The sequence below is a fragment of the Bicyclus anynana genome, chromosome 21, assembly GCF_947172395.1.
Source record: "Bicyclus anynana chromosome 21, ilBicAnyn1.1, whole genome shotgun sequence".
In the NCBI taxonomy this organism is placed as follows: domain Eukaryota; kingdom Metazoa; phylum Arthropoda; class Insecta; order Lepidoptera; family Nymphalidae; genus Bicyclus; species Bicyclus anynana.
The window spans coordinates 11,516,844-11,539,353 of NC_069103.1; the positions used below are offsets into that span (position 1 = coordinate 11,516,844).

The 22,510-nt window shown below is 35.1% G+C and overlaps 2 protein-coding genes across 2 annotated transcripts; one reads left to right on the plus strand and one right to left on the minus strand.

The window, feature by feature from the left end:
- The first annotated feature begins 394 nt into the window (after positions 1-394).
- Positions 395-3,839, plus strand: LOC112046427 (SAYSvFN domain-containing protein 1). Its single transcript, XM_024083043.2, has 3 exons — positions 395-554; positions 638-848; positions 2,508-3,839. Exons 2-3 carry the CDS (start codon positions 681-683, stop codon positions 2,871-2,873), a joined length of 534 nt encoding a protein of 177 aa, XP_023938811.1. The 5' UTR covers positions 395-554; positions 638-680; the 3' UTR covers positions 2,874-3,839.
- LOC112046437 (post-GPI attachment to proteins factor 6) lies at positions 3,836-22,498 on the minus strand. The gene is made up of 4 exons (XM_024083052.2): positions 21,999-22,498; positions 19,209-19,460; positions 14,896-16,038; positions 3,836-14,116 (listed from the first exon to the last, which is right to left on the minus strand). The coding sequence occupies exons 1-4, from the start codon at positions 22,276-22,278 to the stop codon at positions 13,389-13,391; spliced, it is 2,403 nt and encodes an 800-aa protein (XP_023938820.1). The 5' UTR covers positions 22,279-22,498; the 3' UTR covers positions 3,836-13,388.
- Between the last annotated feature and the right edge of the window lie 12 nt (positions 22,499-22,510).

Here is a 22,510-nt window from a genome sequence, read left to right on the forward strand (position 1 = left end):
GAAAATTAAGTATTTATATAAACACGCTTCACATTCATGTGCAAATCTCGCCTGAAGCCGGTAAGAGGCCGCGAAACATGAGTGTGAAACAGTTTCACGTATTCCTCGCGCCACTTTGTTCCCCGAGTTTGCGAGTGTTATCACCTAAATGACAGTTGTCGTCGCGTTTCACGCCGAGATTTGCATCTTATATTCGCACAGGCACGACACGGCGCAAACAATGTGTGAAATTAAGAAACTCATTTCGCAGCACAAACGTCAAATGAAGTTTCGCAGTGTAGTCACTACTCACTTCGCCTAAAAATTCGCGCGTGAATGTGGAGCGAGTATCAGTTGTCAATCATTCATTCTCGTCTCCGGTCTTTGAAGGTTGATTTGACATTTGACTTTTGACAATAATTGACGTCACCATCATCAACAGCACCGATCAGCTGCAAATCCAAACGAGAAAATTAATGATTTAATTTTGTTAATGCATACTTGATAATATTGATCAAAACAAAGTAACCTAATAAGATCATTATTCTTAAGTTTAAAAAAAAAACCTGATAAAGGTAACAAACGCTGGCGAATATCAAAAACGTTATAGCTGTTTTCAATGTTTTTATTGTCATGTTTCAATTTACTTTATTTTCAGATATTTCTGATAAAAACAATCAGAATTTGATAACGATAATTGAATGTCCATGGAGGCAAAACTTAGAGAGTATCGCGCGCTCCGACGGAGAAAGGAACTACTGAATAGCGCAAAAGAAAAGCTTGAAAAATCTAAGGAGAAACTTATAAATTTGTTTGTGCCGAATATATTTAGGAACATGGAAAGAGATAAAAATGAGGAAGTTTTGTTGGTAAATATAAAAGTTTTCATTTATCGTCATTTACTGCAATTTACTAAGTGACGAAAGCTGCATATGATCATCATTATCAACCCATATTCGGCTCACTGCTGAGCTCGTGTCTCCTCTCAGAATGAGAGGTCAATAGTCTACCATGATGGCCCAATGAGGATTGGCAGACTTCACACACGCAGAGAGTTATGAATGTTATGAGTTCACCGTTTTGAGACACGTGATATTTAATTTCTTAATGATAGGTATTTTAATATAAGATTACATTTTGGCTTTGTTTGTAAAGTGTGTAAAACTGAAGTATAGTATAAATGTGTTTATAAATTAACATTTGTCTGTGATTGTTAGCTAAGCAACAGTTTTTTTGGAAAACATGCATTGATGTCAAACATCTCCCCCATAGGCGTATATAGCGGGTGGGCCGGGCCCACCCTGGAATGGTCCAGTGCCCACTCTAGAATTCTGGGCTACCGATTTTATGATGGGCACCAAAATATAAAATATACAAAGAAAAATCAATAAAATCAGTCGACCTGTTTCAGAGGCCAGCATCCACAAACATTGTAAACTACATAATTTCTTAATGAGTGTCTACTCTGTTCAGCGGTATGTCAGGGGCTGGTCACTTAAGGTGGGCCTGGGCCCACCCTAGGAAATAATCTTAGATATGCCAATGATCTCCCCTTGTATCACTCAAAATCATTTGATATGGAGGTTACTCCGTGCTGATGCTGCATTAGTTTACATACAACCAGACCTTTTAAAATTGCTCAAGTTTTTATGAACATAGAATATTTTTTATCCCAAATAAATAACAGATGAGGATATATTATATTTTTTATGCCATATATTATTAAATTTCATACTAATTGAATATTTATAACAAACTTATACAGGCATGCATAAATAGTTGATTGATTGAGAATTGACGATGTTCCCTTTTTTTTATATTGTACTTTATTGGTAATTAGTCGAGGCATAGCCCAAGACTAGACTCATCATCATTATCAGCCAATAATCTTCTTCTTCTTTTCTGGGCCTTTCTGAACTTGGTTGACCGTATCAGCCAATGATATAAAATACTGTTAGTTGTGTTACTAGAGCATGAAAAATTATGAGTTCAAAAGAGGAAATTTATAGTCAATAAATATTGTCCACAATGTCGAGTAGTGTGTTCAGGAAAAACTATATAAAACGTAAATATATAATGAAATTAATAACATAATTGAGCATGTGTGCTTTCAGTGTTGTAGCCTATTATTTGAATCACTTTTTGCAGTGATTATGTAGGGATGTAACCAATCTATAGCATAAAATTATCATCATTATCAGCCCATTATAATGGCACACTAGAGGGCCTGTCTAGGTTAATTTTAAAGATGAACGCAACAGCCAGTTTCTTCATGTACAGCTAAAGTAACAGTAAAAGTAGTAAGTAGTAAAGAAGACTTTATTTTTCAGTGAATAAGACCGTCACTTTTGATTTATGTTACTTTGACTGTTACTGGCAATGAGGAAACTGGCCGTAAGTGTCATATTATATTATGGTCTGAGTAACATGGTAAATTTAATTAAAATAAATACCTAGGAGATGAAAGTTACACCCAAATGGTTACTCCATAGTATTGATTCCAAACTTTCTTGTAATTATAATTCCAGCTAGAAGAAGAAGAACCAGTTAGAAATGAGCTCAAAACAAACCTTATCATGGAAGAAGATCCATTTCCAGAAACCAGTGAAGAAAAAAATCAAGAATCATGGAGATATTTCACAATAAAATGGTCACTATATACCATCATATGGGTTACATTATATGCAATCTTTTTAAAACTACAATTTGGTGCTGTATTTTTTATAGTGTCAATCCTCATAGGTATATGTTTGAATACTAGAACTAGGCCGAAAAAGGAAGGCGAAGTGTCAGCTTATAGTGTATTTAATCAAAACTGTACCAGTATTGATGGGACTTTAAAAGCAGAACAGTTTGAGAAGGAGATAAGATTTGGTGCTGCCAGTGTACGATGAATTATTGAATCTCTTAATGTAAGGAAGGTGTGTAAAGCAGCTTATTATATTTCCATCCCTATCCCTACATAGTATAAGATTTTTAGACATTTAAGTTTATATTTGTATACAAACAATTAAAAGACATTAAATAAGGAAGAGTTAAGTTCTATTTTTTGTTATTATTTGAGTAGTCGGGCCATCAATCATTTTCCTATTTGTATAATTATGTCTATTAACTCCTAACGGCTCACTAAGTTTGAACAAGACAAAGCATTTGTATTTAAACTAGGGGGGTCCACTGTCACAGTACCAGTGGTGTCAGTGGCGTGCATAAGGTTGTCGATCAGGGTATGCACTAGTAATAAAATTAAGCAAACTGGAAATATCTGTAAGCATTAAGAAAACTCTTGGGGTATGCAGTACTTTAATGCATGTATAAAATGCACGCCGCTGAGTGGTGTAACTATACCATTTCGAGCCACATGGCGGTTTCATTACAGGACCCTGGAAAAATGGTCACAGTATATTTTTTAAATGTTAATTACTTAGTTCTCAACCTTAAGCCAGGGACTCCTTCGGAATGCGGGCCCGATTTTGCAGACCTACCACCCTGTTAGTTACGCCACTGCTCAGTACAAAATCTCATCACATCTTTAAGTTTCAATTTAATCCACCTCTCTGTCCACCAGTGGTGTAACTTTACCATTACATGAATGGCCCTAGAATGATCTGCACTTTTAATTTTTTAAATGTTAAATTGCTTTTGAGGTTTAGACCTCTCAGACCCCCTCGTGTCGCGCTGGTTGAGTTAATAAATTATTGCAACCTAAACAAAAATAAAGACTGTATATTCGAAAAGAGAAACAATATATAAATGTTTCTAATAAGTTTTTTGTACTTAGTATATAAACCCATTCCTATTTATTTTAAGTTTTAGTAAATTATTGGAAAATATATGGAAAAAAATAAAAATATTTGAATGTATTCATGTCTTTAATTGCTGTTATACTAAAAAAACAACTATAAATTCCAAATTACAATACAACATAATTAACAATATCGATAGGAAATCAGCACTATAAAATAGCATCATATCAGCATAAATACTTAGCACATGATTGAAAACATAAGTTAACAAAACTGATAATTCAGTAACAAAGAACCAATATACCCAAGTGTACAATATACAGGGTGTCCCGTAGTTAATGGATATAACGCAAACAGTAGATACACCACTTAATGTTCTAAAACTAATTTAAATAGTTTTCCAAAAAAATGGATGACCAAGTTATATTTTATTTTCGGATCTTAAAACAGTTTTTTCAATGCTGTAGCTGTTGTAATTAAGATTTTAAAGATCTGATTTTAGTCATACATTACGGAATAAATTACCAACGAAACGTCTTTATAAGCGTACGGTAACGTTTATAAATAATGTTTTATTTGTTTTGTAGAAGACGCTTTGAGTGCAATAATTATTTTTCTTTGATTAAGATGACCTGATTTAAAAAAATAAGTTAAAAAAAAGTACCATCATTTTAAAAACTTGTACACTTAGTGAGGTTTGTAAATTGGTATAAAACTTGTGTCTACTCTTTGTAGTTACAAAGTGGCTGGTAAAAATGTATGGGAGGTGCTGAATTTTGAATACAAGAAAAAAATTAAAGTGTGCACATTCCAATTGTTTTTCTTCGGGACACCCTGTATATAGGTAACTAACACATGATAATTGTATAAAAATTAGGAGTAAAAAAACGTGTTTTTTTCACACACATGTAGGTATTTAAAAGTATTAGGAGGAAATGAGTGGATTTCTTTTTTCTAACGAGTGCTTAAAATATTGGTGTTAAAAGTAATTTTTTTTTTTTAATGAATAATTTATATGTACAGGTAATACGAGTATATGAAAATATTGAATATGTATTAAAGGTAGGTAGCACTGTGTGTAGTAGAATACAGGATTCCAACGACAATATTAGCCTTGGACATAAAAGAGCTGAGTGACCTAATGTTACCAAGTGGCGTAAGTAGCAACCTGCAAAATTGCGGTGCGGGAACAGGGACATTAAAGTAGTTACAACTTACAGCGTTACGCCACTGACCACAGAACGAATAAATAAGTCATATCTTAGAGTTACCAAGTGGCGTAAGTAGCAACTAGCAAACGGTGCGGGGACAGGGAAATTAATGTAGTTACAACTTACAGCGTTACGCCACTGACCACAGAACAAATAAATAAGTCATATTAGAGTTACCAAGTGGCGTTAGTGACAACTAGCAAACGTTGCGGGAACAGGGAAATTAATGTAGTTACACTTACAACCAACCGCGTTACGCCACTGACCACATAACAAATAAATAAGTCATATCTATACTATAATAATACATGAAATATATTTCCAAAATAACTATCAGGGGGTGATTAGTGATAGATACTGATGTCAAAAATGCAATCAGTAAAATTTTCGTCTGTCTGTCTGTGTGTTCGTTATAGAAACAAAAACTACTCGACAGATTTTAACGAAACTTGGTACAATTATTCTTCATACTCCTATTATAGTATACTTTTCAACACGCTACGATCAATAGGAGCAGAGTAGTAAAGGGAAAGGTTGGGGAAACGGGAGAAGTTACACCATTTTTACAGCGATACTACTGTAAGGGCTGGATTAAAGAGGTCTAAGGGCAGACGAAGTCCCGGGCGTCTGCTAGTAGTAAATAAACATGTAAAGGGGAATGTCCACCAGCCCATACAACTTTGGCCCAAGAAACCCAGTTACGCCCCCCCATAAAAGTATATGGAGATGATAATATGATGTATAAATAAGGATTTGGTTAAATAATTTTTTTAATAAAAGTTTGCTAGACATAAAAAAAAAATATTTTATTTTATCACTCTCACTGCTCAAAAAGTACACCAGAGATGAAGTAACATTAAAGCTGTACATGAATAGATTTATTGTTTTATGTAACCAACAAGCTTAACAAATAAATCAATAAATGAAACAACCAACCAACCAGGCAGTGGCGTGCATATGGTTGTCGATCAGGGTATGCACTAGTAATAAAATTAAGCAAAGTGGAAAAATCTGTATTTACTAATGAAGACAACTCTTAGGATATGCAGTACTTTAGTGCACACCACTACTTGGAGGCCATTGGATCAGCTTCTACTAGAAGAAATTATTGTAATGATGTTAACAATTGTAAATTATAATATTGTATTACTTTTCTAAAAAAGAGTGACTGTTGAGTTTCTTGCTGACTCTCCTCAGCAGAACTTGTCTTCCTATCTGGTGATGAGGTCTGTCTGTCTGTCTGGAGATGGACAAATAGTCAACCTTATTATTTCAAAAGTGCTTGTTTGCAAAACCAAGGCTTAGTTTACAAGCACTGTAAATAAATGAATTTACAAATGTATTACAGCGAGGAAAACAACATTGATTTGGAGTGTTTGTCGCTATTACATAATTATTTTCTGTTCTTCAGTTGAGCAAGATGCTGCTTTATCAGTCGTTTTCCAGCAATTTTGACAAACTTGGGATGACTCTGGATAACTGAAATAGTAATAAAATATGAAAATCCAGCAAATAATTTAATCAGAGTTTTAAAATTGGTTTACTTAGTGGATTTAATAATGTTATGTTATTCCACAATTTATTCGTCGTCATCATCAACCCATATTCGGCTCACTACTGAGCTCGAGTCTCCTCTCAGAATGATAGGGGTTAGACCAATAGTCCACCACACTGGCCCAATGCGGATTGCCAGACTTCACACACGCAGAGAATTAAGATAATTCTCTAGTATGCACAATTTATTACTGTTTTAAAATTGGTTTAGGGTGTGAAAATGTAGCAAACTGACATACAAACTCACAGTTCACATTTAATATTAATCAGGAAAGTAGGATAAATATACTATAATACTTCTATGCACTAAATATTGCTTGAACAAACCATCAACAATGCAAGAAAACCTATGTGCTGTCCTACATCTGACTAGATGTTATGCCTTCTACGCCAGTAATTACACAGTAAATGTACTTTTTAATACAGCAATATTGGTTAGTCATAAAAATACACTGAGCGACACTTCAACACTTATATGGGAAACTACACTCTGTTGTGACTTGACACAATAACATGACAAAAATTATTAAAGTTATACATATTATTTCTTATGAATAATAATCGTTTTTCACATTAAAAATGGATCAAACATTATTTGTGCTGCCTGCACCTGCTGTGTACTTGTTTACGAGCATGTTTCAAACATAATGTATTCGTATTTTCGTGACATTTTATTGACAATTGATGCCAACTATAATAATTTTAATATTGATATTAACATTGATTAATGCAGCGTAAATGTCCTCTTGTATTTACATTTGAGAGCTGAAATAAACTTGTATTTTTTCCGGTTCAGGGTCAACATTATTCGAATTTCGAATTTAACTTCGTGCAAGTTTTATTTATATTATAGCTGTGGTTTGAAAAATTATAATTCGGTTCAAAAAATACTGAAGGTAAACAGAAAACAGACAAAATCAGTAAATTAATTCAATGACATTAACTAATTATTAAAATGAGAATGACATTGACAATTATTGACATCAACAGATTATCTGTCCAAAAGTCAAATCGATGTTGCCATACGAAACACGAAAAATCGAATAACTTCGTATCGATTTCTAATTGAATAATTTTATTACTAGAATAACACGTCATTGTTTTCAACATCTTTTACACGACGCAATGGTTTTTATTGGTTTTCAATAATAAATAAAGTGATTCAAGAAGAAGGTTTATACAAGTAGTTTGTCATGATATTGCGTTTTCACTCGGACAAAATTGCGGACGCCTGCAATTTTATGTCAATGTATTATGTAAACATAATATATTATCTACAATATGTATACTATTTATACATACATAGAAATATATAGAATTTGATTTAGTTAGATCGGATGAAAGGAAAAAGTTATCGGAAGAAAGGGATTGAATATCAACTATTAAGACCACTTTGACCACTTATTTATATCAGCTTAGTATAGCTGTAGCTTGCGCGTTGGCCGATCGTGTAGCTAGCTTATATAGAGTATGGAAAAATTGTATAAAAAAACCGCATTGCACGCGCCGAAGTTACGGGCTTGCGCTACTACTCATATTATATATTATACTAGCTGACGCCGCGCGGTTTACCCGCGTGGTTCCCGTTCCCGTAGGAATGCGGAGATAATATATGGCTTATAGCCTTCCTCGATAAATGGGTTATCTAACACTGAAAGAATTTTTCAAATCGGACCAGTAGTGCCTGAGATTAGCGCGTTCAATCAAAAACAAACAAACAAACTCTCCAGCTTTATAATATTAGTATAGATAGTATTTAAATGGCGCAGTTGGTAATGTTTCTACGCAGTGATCCTAGGTTCCTAATGTTATGCTCGATTATTATTATTATCCATTTAAATATCGATTAAACTAAAAAAATCAGTTGAGTTCTTAGTGGTTGGTTATTGCGAAAAATATAATAGGTACTTTGATATCAAGAAACGTTTTATAATGTCGACTATGCAATGGTTTTTAAAGAGTGAGGCAGATATTATAATCAAAAACATCTAATACAACATCTATCATCATATAAACATCTATTACAACTATTACAACTTTAGCTTTTCCAGGTGATTTTGTTGTAGAAAAAGATCGATTATTATTATTCGGTTAAAATATTGATTAAACCAAATAAATCACTTAGCTGGCAACACTGTTCATGTTCGTGTCTTCAAAAATGTCATACAACAACTACAATATTGTCAAATATCGTTGTGAAACTTATTTTTTGGGGAAAGTTATAGCAAACCGCTATGGATAAAGTAATTTATTCATTATTAAACAAAAATTATCAAGTATTTTTTAGTTTTATGTAAAGTGGGGGGCGGGGACGAAAGGTCTGGGCCGGGAATGGACATTCCCCTTTACCATAAAAATACCTAAGGTAAGGTTGCCTGGAAGAGATCGCTACTGTGCGATATTTAGTATTCTACTTTTTCTTATGTGTCTGTTCTGCTTGTTTTCTTTTATTTATTGTGGTGTACAAATAAAGAGTAATAAATAAATAAATAAAAACTAGCTTAATGCTTGTCTTAATTAAATTAATTATTATTAGAAGAACAAAAGAAGCATAGGTAGATGGCATAGTGTGGTCCCATTGAAATATTTATCGACCTAATATTCTAATTCTTATGATAACATAATAATAAATAAAAAAAAACTAACAATATCAGTTTCTACAACCATGGTATAAGGTTCTACAATAGCAAATTGTTATTAAGATAAAAAAAATATATATGGCACTAATAACAAAGTGGTGACGTAAACGGTGTACGTTTTGAACACATGAAAGGAAGAGTTAACTATAGCTTGGCAACTTCGTTTGTAACACTCTCGATGATCCGTGCGGGCCGGGGTGTATGTAGCGATGAATGAAAAATCCACGACTTACGCTCCTCAATTCCCTGCACGCACTTCACACCTGCGCAGTCTTTCCCCCCGTCGCCCGCATATCATGGGAGTGTCGTCAATGAAGTTGCCAGATTATACGAGGAAAGCCTGTGCAGGAATAAGACATGTATATTTACATTTAGTCTCATATGCTGGCTTTAGTAGCCCCATACTACTAGACTTATGTAAATCTCAAATACATACCAGTTAGAAATAGCGAATAGAGTGAGAGTGCACCTGTGTTTGCGCATACACTTGTGCACTATAATATTTCTATGTTTAATCTCAAAAATATGATTAACCAAAAGAATATTATTCATCTACTCTCATAAAAAATGCCGTTTGAAAAATTACATTTTTCCCACGTATTTTAACGAAAATAAAAAAAATCACTTAAAGCAGGTACCCCGTAACTTTCTTGGCCAAGAATTCTGGATTAAGTATTCTCGTCCATAATTCTAGCACAGGCTTTTTGCTTTGTTGAAAGATTAAGAGAAATATTGTGATGTTAAAATTACATGACCTTTTTTAAGGTGAAAAATAACATAACTTTAAGGCACTAAGAGTGGTAACAAGCAGTGGCGTAACTGTGGCAGGAGAGACTGTGAGCTCAAAAGTAAACTAACATCACAGATTAATCAATAATATACAGATGGAGCGTACGGAACACGACGGTGTCGTAGCCGTTCCAAATACAAAATTCAAAAGTAATACATTCACGAGTCAGTACGACACGAACCGTCGCATCAGTAATTTTCAATATTATTTAAGAAATATGGCGTCTTATGTTTTTAAATATTTAAAAAACTGTTTACAAAAGTTAAAGAAATAAGGTGTATTTTTTATTGGTACTTAATTATTGATTATTATATTAATTTACGTAATTGTAAGTGCTCAATTTTGAAATATAAATTATGAAATAAGTTTGTATACGCGGTTGTCAAGGAGACGCGTGACTTTTGTTTTTTTTTAATAAGTTTCACCGGCTCCAGTACGTGGCTTGTAACACACAATTTGGTTACTCTGTGACTAACATGAAAAAAATTGTGGGGCCTTTTTTTCTAGAGCCTCATCCAATGAATTTGTTGAAGGCCTCAAATGTTACAGTTACACCACTGACGGTACAACAAGTGGTACAAATCTTGGACGTAAAGACTACATTACATTATAACGAGCTAAAACGCAATTTGGATGGATGAATTTCGAGGATGATATCTTATTATATATTTACTAAATAGATATTTAGTCCTTGAGACCAGGAATATAATATTTGTTCGTGACCGCAATTATGATTTAAGCAAACCACATACAGAAAAACGCCAAAAATTGGTTATGAATAAATTTGAAAAATTAAAATTTCGACTTGAATTAAATTAAAATAAAAACTTATCACTATAATATGTATGTACTGGAATGTTTAAAAACTAAAATTTAAGACTATGCCAGTTCAAATAAAATGGCACTATAACAATGATGTATTTCTTTTGGGACAAATTACACAAATAATAAGGTTAAGGGCCGTTATCAACACCTTTTGATAAGTGTCCGAGTGTCTCATAGCTTTTGTCTTTGTCATTTGATATAAAGTAAGAAAGTGACAAAATATAAGGTTAGACTAATTGACACTTATCGAATGGTGAAACCGGCCCCTAATATAAAAAGTATAACTAAATAAATGTATAGAAATAGTATTTTGATCATTGTATAAAATCTATTACATAGTAACTTATATCTACCTGATTGAAAATTTGTGATGTACATAAAATTAGTAAATAGGCTAACCTTTTAATTAAAAAAGCAAATGTTTATTTTATTTACTAATTAGCATATATTTTATTAGTTTAAAGTTTAAACAATAACATAATAGTGAGCATTGCATCGCATCGCAAGGAGTAGAAATGTGACAAAAATAAACTTTAATTCGTTTAGTAGGGTATATCTTAGTATACAGTGAATCTTAGGGTCTGATCTCGTTGGTTACATGTAAGCACCACTGTAGGCCTAACATGCGACCAAACGACGTATCCGTACTTTAATATTATAAATGTGAAAGTGTGTTTGTAGTCTATTTGTTTGTCTTTTACAGCAAAACGGAGCGACGAATCGACGTGTTTTTTTTAAGTGGAGATAGTTCAAAGTATGGAGAGTGACATGGACTAGTTTTTGTCTCTTTCTTACACCCCACTTCCCTAAAATGGGGGGTGGAAGTTTTGTATGGAGCATTCCGCAATTTTCAAGGTAGAAAGCTAAAAATTGGTATGCAGAGTATTTGTGACTATCTTAGGATAAGGGTAGGGTACGGGTAGTGTACGAGTAGGGTAGGGTAGGGGATAGGGAAGAAGTGTAGTGTCAAAGCGAAGCTTTGCCGGCTCCTCTTGTCTTGAATAAATAAAAATAGACAAATGTCGACCAATAGCAGTGCAACTGGAAATATCACTGTTTCGTTGCTTTGAGACGTTAAAGATGGGACTGAAACTACTCCGCCGCCATTGTTTAACATTTTGTCTATTTCTCATCATGAGATATGTCGTTGGTCGCACGCTAGGCATACAGATCGCCTCGCTCTCAATGCTCCTGCTATGTGGCAACTATAGTGAGCTGTGACCTGCTTAAATCCTATGAGTATTGTCACATGAACATTATAATTATAAACCTATTTAATCTCATAAACATTCAACACTATGTCTTGTAAATACAGAGTAAAAATATTAAATTCTATATATATTTGTTCAAGTTATTCATAATTATATCTCGACTAGGAAAACTATAATTAGTTTTGAGTAACCATTTTTATCTTAAAAACTATAAAATTCTTGCACTTTATATACATTGGATAAATAAATTCTTTTTATGTACCTATATATAAATCATTTTTCAACTCAACATTATTTACACATCGTTTTTATTATTTTGTGCCCAAGAGACAGGCAAAGATGAGTGACCATACAACCTTATCAAATTAAACATTTCAGTGTATTATTATAAAGAGGAAAAATATAAAAAAAACCCACAGATTAAAGAATAATAGGCAGATAGAGCGTACAGCACGCGGCAGGCAGCTATTCTAAATACAAATTCAAGAACTAATACATATTCGAGTCAATACAACACAAAGCGTCGCATCAGTAATTTTTAATATTATTTAAAAAAAATGGTGTTTTGTTTTTTAAATACATATTTTAAAAATTGTTTACAATAACTAAAAAAATAACATGGAGTATTTTTTCATAGGCAATTACTGATTATTATTAGTCTATTGTGATATCAAGACTTAATTGTTGTTAGTGTTAAATCTTAAAATACAAATTATGAAAAAAGACGCGTGACGTTTATTATTTTTTTTTTGGTTTCCCGGCCTCACCGCGCTGCTTGTAAAAACTCATTCTGTATCATTCTTTATTCTGTGAAAATACATGCATATTCCCTATTAATGTGTCATCTACCGGGAGCCCTCGGGCGGGTCGCCAATAAATGTTCTGTAGGATTCCGGCAGCCCGCCCGAAAACAATAGCAAATAGGTACACATTGCACAAAGTAAAAAAAAATACCAATCAACTACGAATGATATTTAGCTGGTGGGAGGCTTCGACCATGGCTAGTTACCACCCTACCGGCAAAAACGTATCGCCAAGTGATTAAGCGTTACGGTACGATGTCGTGAAGAAACCGAAAGGGTGTGGATTTTCATCCTCCTAACAAGTAAGCCCGCTTCCATCTTAGACTGCATCATCACTTACCATCAGTGTGCCTAGTGTGAGTTTTCAATATTTTTATACTGTTACTATCCCGTTTACGTAAACGCGAATTTATATGGAAACAGTTGTGCAGTAGTGCCACTAGATGGCGCTGTTTCAATTCTTTGGAAATTCGCGTTTACGTTAACTCGATAGTAGCAGTATCAAACTGCCACTAGGCCTCAGGTGAGATTGTAGTCAAGGGCTAACTTGTAACGAATAAAAAAAACCTCCTTTTTGAAGTCGGTTAAGATCGATTTCTCGTCAAGGGACTTCGTGTGTTAAGATAGCAGATTTCACGGACTCTGCGGTCTACTGCGACGGAAGTAACTATAAAATGGCGACTTCAAACACTCCCTATTTGGCACGAACGGGTTGCTTGCTCGACGTCGCACATCCGGCAAAAGGAAAACAACGCTCACAGCGATAATCATATGCCACAACGAATGAACTATCTTATAATTCTGTTCAGTTTGCAGAAAAGCGTAACAAATCAACCCAACAGAGACTAAAACTAAACCCAACGGCATGTATATAGAATAATACGATTTGGGGTATCTAAAGAATCTGGTCTTCCTATAGTCGACGTACCAACTAATCAACATAACAACAGCACCAAAAGCGACCGGTAACAGAAACGACACAATGGAATGCATATTCCACGTTGTCAATAAAGCTATAACAATTGCACCTATTATTTGGAGGAACGATTTCAAACTTAAACCTATAATGCTCATAGCTAAAAGAGTCACCCAGAAAGACATGAGTCCGCAGTAGAAATCACCGAATTGGAGAATGTTACCCCTCATGATGCAGTAGGCGACTTGGGCGGGAGCGTCACAAGCGTGGTAGAATGTGGAGAACAACATGGTGAATGCATACATGACAGCTTCGACGTAGTACAGGCGTATTGTCGCCACGTAGATGGAGAAGAAGAAGAGGAGATTGCTGAGAGTTAGCAGGAATACCGATACAAGCATGTACGCGAGACTGTCCACTCGGGATTCGTCTGAGCAGTCCCAACCTGAAATTAAGAAAACAAGACATTTTTTAATCATCTCTCATTAGACAAGCCTTTGTGAGCTTATTCTTTTCTGTCTGTCAGAAATCTCATCTGATGTTAAGTGATATAGTTGAAAGAAAACGGTTTATTTACCGCATATCACTGACTAGCTGACGTCGCACAGATTCACCCGCGTGGTTCCTGTTTCCATGGAAATATGGGGATAATTTATAGCCTATATCCTTCCTTCATAAATGGGCTATCTAACACTGAAACACTGAAATAAATTTTCAAATCGGACCAGTAGTTCCTGAGATTAGCGGGTTCAATCAAACTTCAGCTTTATAATATTAAGATTAGTGTAGATTGACTGGAGTGTGTGAAAGAGGTCATGTACGTAAAGGTAGTGGATGATGAGCTGACGAGTAGAAACGAATGGAAAAGATTGACATATTTTACACCTTAATATATATTAAGGAAAAGGAGGTGATGATGATCCCTCATAAATCAAAGCTACTCGTAACTTTTTTACACGACATCGTATCGGAAGTCTATCGTATTGAGGCAGGACCAAAATTTAGAAAATTCTGCCTTGTTAGAGTTCCTCAATTGTAAATTCAAGCGTTGTTGGGTGTACTCGAAAAGTTAGCCTTTTTAAGACCAAGCACATTTGGAGCCCTCATGATTGTGAAAAACGGAATTCGCGCGAACTGAGTTGCGAACGTCCGCCTAATGTCATAAACACAAAAGATTTCGTTATATGAATGACAAAATTACAATTTGAATAAGATTAATCTCACCTCCATATCCTGCAGAGCACGAACAAAACGACATGACCAGTCCGCTGAAGGTATTCAATCCGCAATTGCCATGGTTGCTGCATTTCCCGCTCACACACGAAGCGGAAGACAGGGACAGCAACACAGTAGTATTACAAGCTGTCACACCATCCCGAGTTACATTCGAAAATGTACTCAAGTCGTCACTATCCTTCTCTGTCGTGCCAACGTAATACTTCGTCCCATCTGCAGACGTGGGACAGGGACAGACGACTTTGTCGCAGAACAAACGCATTGTTAAATACCACAGCCCTCCTTCTGGATACGGAATGATCATTTTGTCGTATATAGAATCAGAATCTGTGCTGTTTAACACAAACAGAGCCGGTGTCAATTTATCGTTAAATCTACAAAAACCAGATTGCAATGGTATACTAGCGTGACCAATGTTTAAACATATGACGACCTTGAAAAACTGGTTGTCCTCTGTAAAACCGAGCAGAGTTCCCTTCACTCTTTCTCTCTTATATCCTCCATAGTATCCTTTGCTCATTATTATCAGACTGGATTCAATCGCTAAACTCCCACCTATATCTAAAAATTGGTTCACTTCGAACCTCAAAACCTTTATTTCGCTCGCCGTCAAATTGATTAAACTAGTTACATCCTGTAGATCAGTAGTCGGCAATCCAAAGGCGAAAGTGAAAAATCTGTCCTGATCGTCCCTCATTAAAGCGGTTAAGGATCGATTTTCGTTTTCATCGAAATTGTTTTCATCATAAGATTCACAATCCTTAATATCTGTACCGTTGCCTTCATTAACGTCTAGTTGTATATAGTGATGCGTTTTTGGATGTGTGTGAAACATTACCATCTGAGTTTTATTCTGCGATGGGAACTTGCAGTAAAGTATGTAATCGTTCTCTGTAGGCGGGGAGTTAGACTGTACTTTGACTGTTATGTATGCATTGCTAATTGTATTGTTAATTACGTTTACATCTAGTTTAATGGGCTCTAATCCGTCTCGAGCTAAACACTTGTATTGCACTGGTAATTCGTCGTAATCAACTGTTAGGCTTTTGTAGCAGTTTAAATATCTGACAGGATCGTGTGGTTTTATTTGGAGGTCAGTGTATAAGATTGTATGGCAGTCAGCGACTAAACCTGTAAAGAGAGACATTTCTAAAATAACAAAGAGTTTAAATATTGAAAATTTTAAAAAACCTCTACGCAAAAAATACTTAGATGGAACTTTTGTAGAAACTTTTGTGGAAGATGTACCGCCAAACGATTTAGCGTTCCGGTACGATGCCGTGTAGAAATGAAAAGGGGTGTGGATTTTCATCCTCCTCCCAATAAGTTAGCCCGCTTCCATCTTAGACTGATGACGTCGATGTGTTTATCTACGATGCACGACATAGACAGATACATCTACGTCAAATATATAACACCCCTCTTTTTGCGTCAGGGTTTTAAAAAAGCAATAGCAGTCTATTACCATTTTTAACCCCTAATTAATGTAATAAATGGAATTAATAGAAGTTGGTAACTAAAATTTTAAATTGAAATCTTTTATCGAAAGATGATGATTGATACGAGTATACCTACTTAAAGTAGTTGTTAAGTAGACAGCGTTTACACATTCGTGTGTGTAATGTCAACACAGCAGAAACACTTAAATTATTTATAGTGATTCAGAGAAAAACGTATCGAAACCCGTTTACGAAAAAACCGCAGCTTGTTAGGTAAGCTCTCCTTATAGAGAAACGCTTGGGCCTGCAATCGGCTTTTAAAATAGGCTCCAACTGCTTTCTAATTCAAACGGGGACGATAAATAATTTCTTGATATAGGTTTACCGCAAACACCAATAAATTAACAACTATTCCATGTTCACGGTTTGTCTATTTACGTTTCTCGGCATATAAGTTAATCCCTTACTATATAAACCTACTTCATTTTACTGTACTGTAGCAATAGATGCCTATGGTAGTTTAATAATAGGGTATTTTACGCTAAGTCACGAATATATCGGATAATGTAAGATAATTTTTTTCATCAACAATAATTCTGAAGACATACCTATCTTTTAATTAGTTTTTTTTTATTCTTTACAAGTTAGCCCTTGACTACAATCTCTCCTGACAGTAAGTGATGATGCAATCTAAGATGGAAGCGGGTTAACTTGTTAGGAGGAGGATGACAATCCACACTCCTTTCGGTTTCTACACAGTATCGTACCGGAACGCTAAATCGCTTGGCGGTACGTCTTTGCCGGTAGGGTGGTAACTAGGCACGGCCGAAGCCTCCCACCAGCCAGACCTGGACCGATTAAGAAAACCTCAATCGGCCCAGCCGGGGATCGAACCCAGGACCTCTGTCTTGTAAATCCACCGCGCATACCACTGCGCCAAGGAGGCCGTTAAAAGTTATTGGAACATAATTTCATCACGTTTCTAAAAGGTTTCAATTAAGATCACTATTCTTTAAATTTTCCTGTAAAACATGAGATATAGGTACATGGTTACAGTTAGATAATTAGATTATATTAGGTTTGCTATTTTTTGCAATATAGGATTGTGCTTGACTAAAATTAAGCCTAGGGGCGCCCCCAGGGGACCATTCACTCGCTGAGTGTAAAATTCTCAAACAAATAGAGGTTAAATTTGACACTCACCGGTTGAACCTAGAAAATGCCCATTTACTTTTATTATAACTGCGTCGTTGGTCCAGTGATTAGTCTGTCCTGGGTTCGAGTCCTGGGTGGGGCTATGAAGTACCTACTGATTCTTTCTACCTACTGATTTTTAGTGAAAATTCTCAGCCGCGAGAATTAATTATAGAGGGAGTGAAAATTAAGTACAGAGGGAGTAGTAAGTCGTTATAAATGGTAGAGATCGACCAAGTCGAGCAAAAAAGCGACACGGCTGTAAAGTACTTTTCTCGAAGCAATTCAAGCCCATTTGAATTGAAATTTACCCTGATATTATCGTGAATTGACTATTTATAAGGAAATGTAACAATATAAGTTTTTCAAAACACTTGGGTTTTTCAAAAAAGGTCGTAATACACCATTAATTTGACGGCCGCGTGGCGCAGTGGGTAGTGACCCTGCTTTCTGCATCCACGGCCGTGGGTTCGATTCCCACAACTGGAAAATATTTGTGTGATGAGCATTGGTGTTTTCCAGTGTCTGTGTGTATTTATACATTATATAAGTATTTATATGTAGTATATAATTGTATATTAATATTATAATATCAACTATCTTAGTACCCATAACACAAGCTTCTCTGTATGCTTACTTTGGGGCTAGATAGTGATGTGTATTGTTTAAGTATATTTATTTATTAATAAAAAATAAACTAAGCATTATAACACTGCCTTACCTATAATACAAATCACAATGCCCTAAAGTGGTCTCGGTGCGCGGTGCTGTGATTGTTACAGCTTCCGACCCACTTGATGCTACTGTACACGTCACTATGTTATACATTTATCCTATTGCTGCCAAAGATTTTATACTAGTAGATATGTTACTAGCTACCTCAAAATTGAGGCGCAGAAAGGTGGCTAATTGACTTAATATCATTTAGTCGCATAGTGAACAACGAAAGTTATTTAAACAAATTAAGTAAGTATACCCTTCGAATTATGTGTCCTACTCATTGCCACTTCAGACTCATCATCATCATTAGCAACCCACTTTCGGCTCGCTGTTGAGCACGAGTTTCCTCTCAGAATGAGAGGGATTAGGCTAATAGTCCACCACGCTGGCCCAATGCGGATTAGCAGACTTCACACCCGTAGAAAATGAAGGTAAAATTATTCAGATGTCCTCGCGATGTTTTCCTTTCGCCGTTTGAGACACGTGATTTTTTTTTAAATGTTGGTACATAAGTGTAACTGTAAAATGATATATTAATAATTATCATGTACTCGGTCATTCCTAAGAACTCTATTGGTTTTCTAAACAATAATTTATTAGTGCACAAAATTTACTTTGACGTAATTAAATAACTAGTAGGTACTTATCGAAAAAAATTGGTGCAATTCTTACTAGTCTGGTAACTGTTGTATTTACAATTATTTTGAAGTATTCAATATTTTTTGTAACCAACATTTATCTCAGAAAAATTTACTATATGTATTTCTAAATTAGGATAAATTTTAATAAGAAATAAAATTTAATAACTGAAAAGTTGGAGGTGCATGCTGCGGACCGGATTCGAACCTACAGCATCCGAATCGAAGACAGAGGTCATATCCACTGGGCTATCACGGCTCACGGCAACATACAGCAATTGATATCTATAGTATATGGATTTGTTCTTACCTTGCTGTTCAACCTTTTGCGCTCTCGGATCCTGCCATTTTATATACGCCAGAGCATACCATATTCCTGACTTAGGACTCTGGATGGAATATGTCGTGTTGGTCCCATCTGACAGCAGTTCCAGTGTGTGGATTGTCTCCTCTCTTAACGCAGGGTTCAAGAACGTCTTGGGGAAATCGTATCCATCTGGGTTAACTGCTGGGTATGATCCACGTTTGAGATGGATTACCACCTCTTGAGGGCTACAGGATCCTGAAATAAAAGATGTATTGGTAAGGTGAAATGTTTGGCATATTGGCAAACATGATCCATGTTAGTTAGGTATGTCCTATCTGTACTTTTTGGGGACTACATGATCCAGAAATAACTATTTTTGTTAAGACTTAGAGATAATTTCGCAGCAAATAGTACCTAGATCTGAAGGTCACGTTTTAGGTAATAATACCTATTGTTTTATAATACCTATTGAGCTACATGGTACTGACTCTTAAGTTAAAGTGTCTGTTTTGTTATTTCAAGATTTTCCAAGCGCTCATAAAACACAAACAAGCTTTTTCTAAAATATTCGTCTTTCTGTTTAACTGTGCTAATCTTAGAAACGGCTGAATCAATTTTAATGGGTCTTTCATTGGAAGATAGAGGTAATTAAGCAACATAATCGGCTACTTCTTATCCCGAAAAATTCGTTGTGTCTGCGGGATTTTTGATAAACTAAATTTCACGAACGCGGTAGTCGCGGTCGAAGTAATAAATAAGATTAAAGGTCTCGACCTTTACAATCACAAAGCAATAGATAAACAACACAAGCATTTATACTAGAGGGTTTAATGAAGTTATTAAAATTCATCAGATAAAATTAGGCATGATATGATTCATGGGGATTCACAACAGTTAGTTTACCGAGATAACAAGTATTTCCTGTCATTTCATTCTGCATGAACTATGAATGTGGGTTAACATGCAATCAAGGATTCCTTGCAACACCATTTATTCAATCAAACTGGATTACTTCAGCAATGATAATTTAAAAAGTTAACTACATATAAGCTATACCTAGATAATATAGCTGTTATATTACCTAGGTATAGCTTATATGTGGTTAACTATTAGGGCTGGTTCACATTCTGATTATGGCTCTGACTGTGTGGATGTGCCTTTATTAAACTGATGATTAAGCTTCGTGTAAATGAGGCTGCATAGACACCGCACAGCAAGTAGTTAGTTATGTGTAGACTAACTAACGCTCCCGTTCCAAAAGGAATACTAGGGAATAATATAAATATCCGCGATAAATCTAACACTGAACTAAAGTATCTAACACTGAAATAATTTTTCAAATCGGACCAGTAGTTCCTGAGATTAGCGCGTTCAAATAAACAAACAAACTCTTCAGCTTTATAATATTAATATAGATGTAGACAGATAAAATGTACAGGCCTAGCCTTCTACAGCTTCTTCTTTGGCCATACAAAGTAATACGAATTGTTCTATCTATTGGTAAAAACTACATGAAAACCTGTTTAGCATGTTCAAGTTTGTTTGCAGACAGACAATGGCAGAGGCGGTAGAATAGTTTTATGTACACAGATATACAATCAACAGTGGCGTGCATAGGGTTTTGAACTAGGGTATGCACCTATAAGTAAAAATTGAAAAATCCTTTGTCCAACTATAAGTACTTATATTCTGTGTTCCAACATAGGTTTGTATTAAGTTCTTAGGGTAGGCAGTGCTTTTTTACATCTATAATGTGCACGCCACTGACAATCAATACAATGAACCAGAAGTAACAAATAATATACAAATTGAGTAGAATTATGCTTTAGGAACAGGTAGAATTACATTCAGGTATTATCCAGGTCAAGTACGAAAGGGCATTGAAATTGTGAGAATGGAGCCCAGCGATACCTATTGTCTGTCAATATGATTTTTTACAGAGAATTCCAAAACAGCTTATAAATAGCTGGCAGTATACCTATACTATAGCCTTTCTCAATGTATCTGTTTACCAACAAACAAATTAGAAATGAAGGTAGAAAACTTTTTAAATTATGTTTGTTCATAAAATGTTATTCAAAATATATTAACTATATCTAATTGTTATAAGCTTATAATTTGAATTTATTCTCATTAATTTAAGAACAAGTTAATTATTATTAGGTATGAAATGACTATCTATTTATACCCTCATATTCAATTTGTTTGTTGGTAAACAGTACACATTGGGTAGGGCTGTAGTATAGAAATAAATATTGTATAAATACTAAATTTATGCAAAGTGCTTACTACTGAATTACATAAAAGTATAAATATTATACTAGACACTAGAAATCAGTCTAAAAATTGCTCAAAACTAAAATATATGGCACATTTCTTGACACGTGCATAGCACAAGGTGCTCAAGTTCTTAAAAAGAGCCAATGGCATGCCTCATGACAATCATCTTGAGGAGGAAAATCACATTTTTCAGGCCAGAAGGGATCCTTCTATGAGTTTCCTAGGTTGATCCAAGAAAGCAAGATACCCGGAAAACGTGCTCCAGGAAGACAGCAAAGAATGATATTGAAGAGTGGACCATGTTACCTACACACAGCTTGAAAATTTTGAAAAAGACCAGAAGAGTTTTCTACAAATAACCACCAAACTTCAATTGGAAGAAGGCACCCAGATGATAATGATACAGACTTATGGGGGTAGATAATGGCAAGCTGACTGGAGAAACTTATCATTGTTTCATTCGCTTAATTCAAATGTAATCCGCTAGTTTAAAATACAACCAAAATGACAAACCTATGTTATTTAAATGTAGTTCTTCACACTGGAACGTGAAACGTGCATCACTCAAGTCGTTCGCAACAGGATAAAACACAACTGCCACTGTGCGATAAGTTCTGTACATAAATACGTCGACTCCCACATGTCTGGTCACCAACTGGTAACCAGGTAGTATAGCAGGCCGTGTGTCGACCAACTGCTCGATTATCCTCCTCCTTCGGTACTCCATTTCGTCCTCATTATCACCAGTAGCCACATAACAAATACAGAACAATAACAAACAAACATATCTCATTTCGCGGGAAAACCTTTGCTGCACTTTTTAAACTTAAGTAACCAATACAAACTAATTTAAAATATTTAATAGTGATTATTATTTAACGACTCATTGTGGTTTTTTATTTATACGAATTAACCGTGTAGCATCGATCGTATTTGGTTTGTGGCGCACACCGCACAATTTTTTTGTACATGTACCTACTCCAACAGTGTCCCATTGAATTGAATGAAATTGAAATGAATTGAAT

Excerpts from the sequence above, each read along its gene's own strand:
- LOC112046427 (XM_024083043.2), top strand. The coding sequence starts at position 681 with ATGTCCATGGAGGCAAAACTTAGAGAGTATCGCGCGCTCCGACGGAGA. Across the intron at positions 849-2,507 it reads AAAATGAGGAAGTTTTGTTG|CTAGAAGAAGAAGAACCAGT; the intron begins GTAAATATAAAA and ends TTATAATTCCAG.
- LOC112046437 (XM_024083052.2), bottom strand. The coding sequence starts at position 22,278 with ATGAGATATGTTTGTTTGTTATTGTTCTGTATTTGTTATGTGGCTACT. Across the intron at positions 19,461-21,998 it reads ACTACATTTAAATAACATAG|GATCCTGTAGCCCTCAAGAG; the intron begins GTTTGTCATTTT and ends CTTTTATTTCAG. Across the intron at positions 14,117-14,895 it reads GTGCTCTGCAGGATATGGAG|GTTGGGACTGCTCAGACGAA; the intron begins GTGAGATTAATC and ends TCTTAATTTCAG.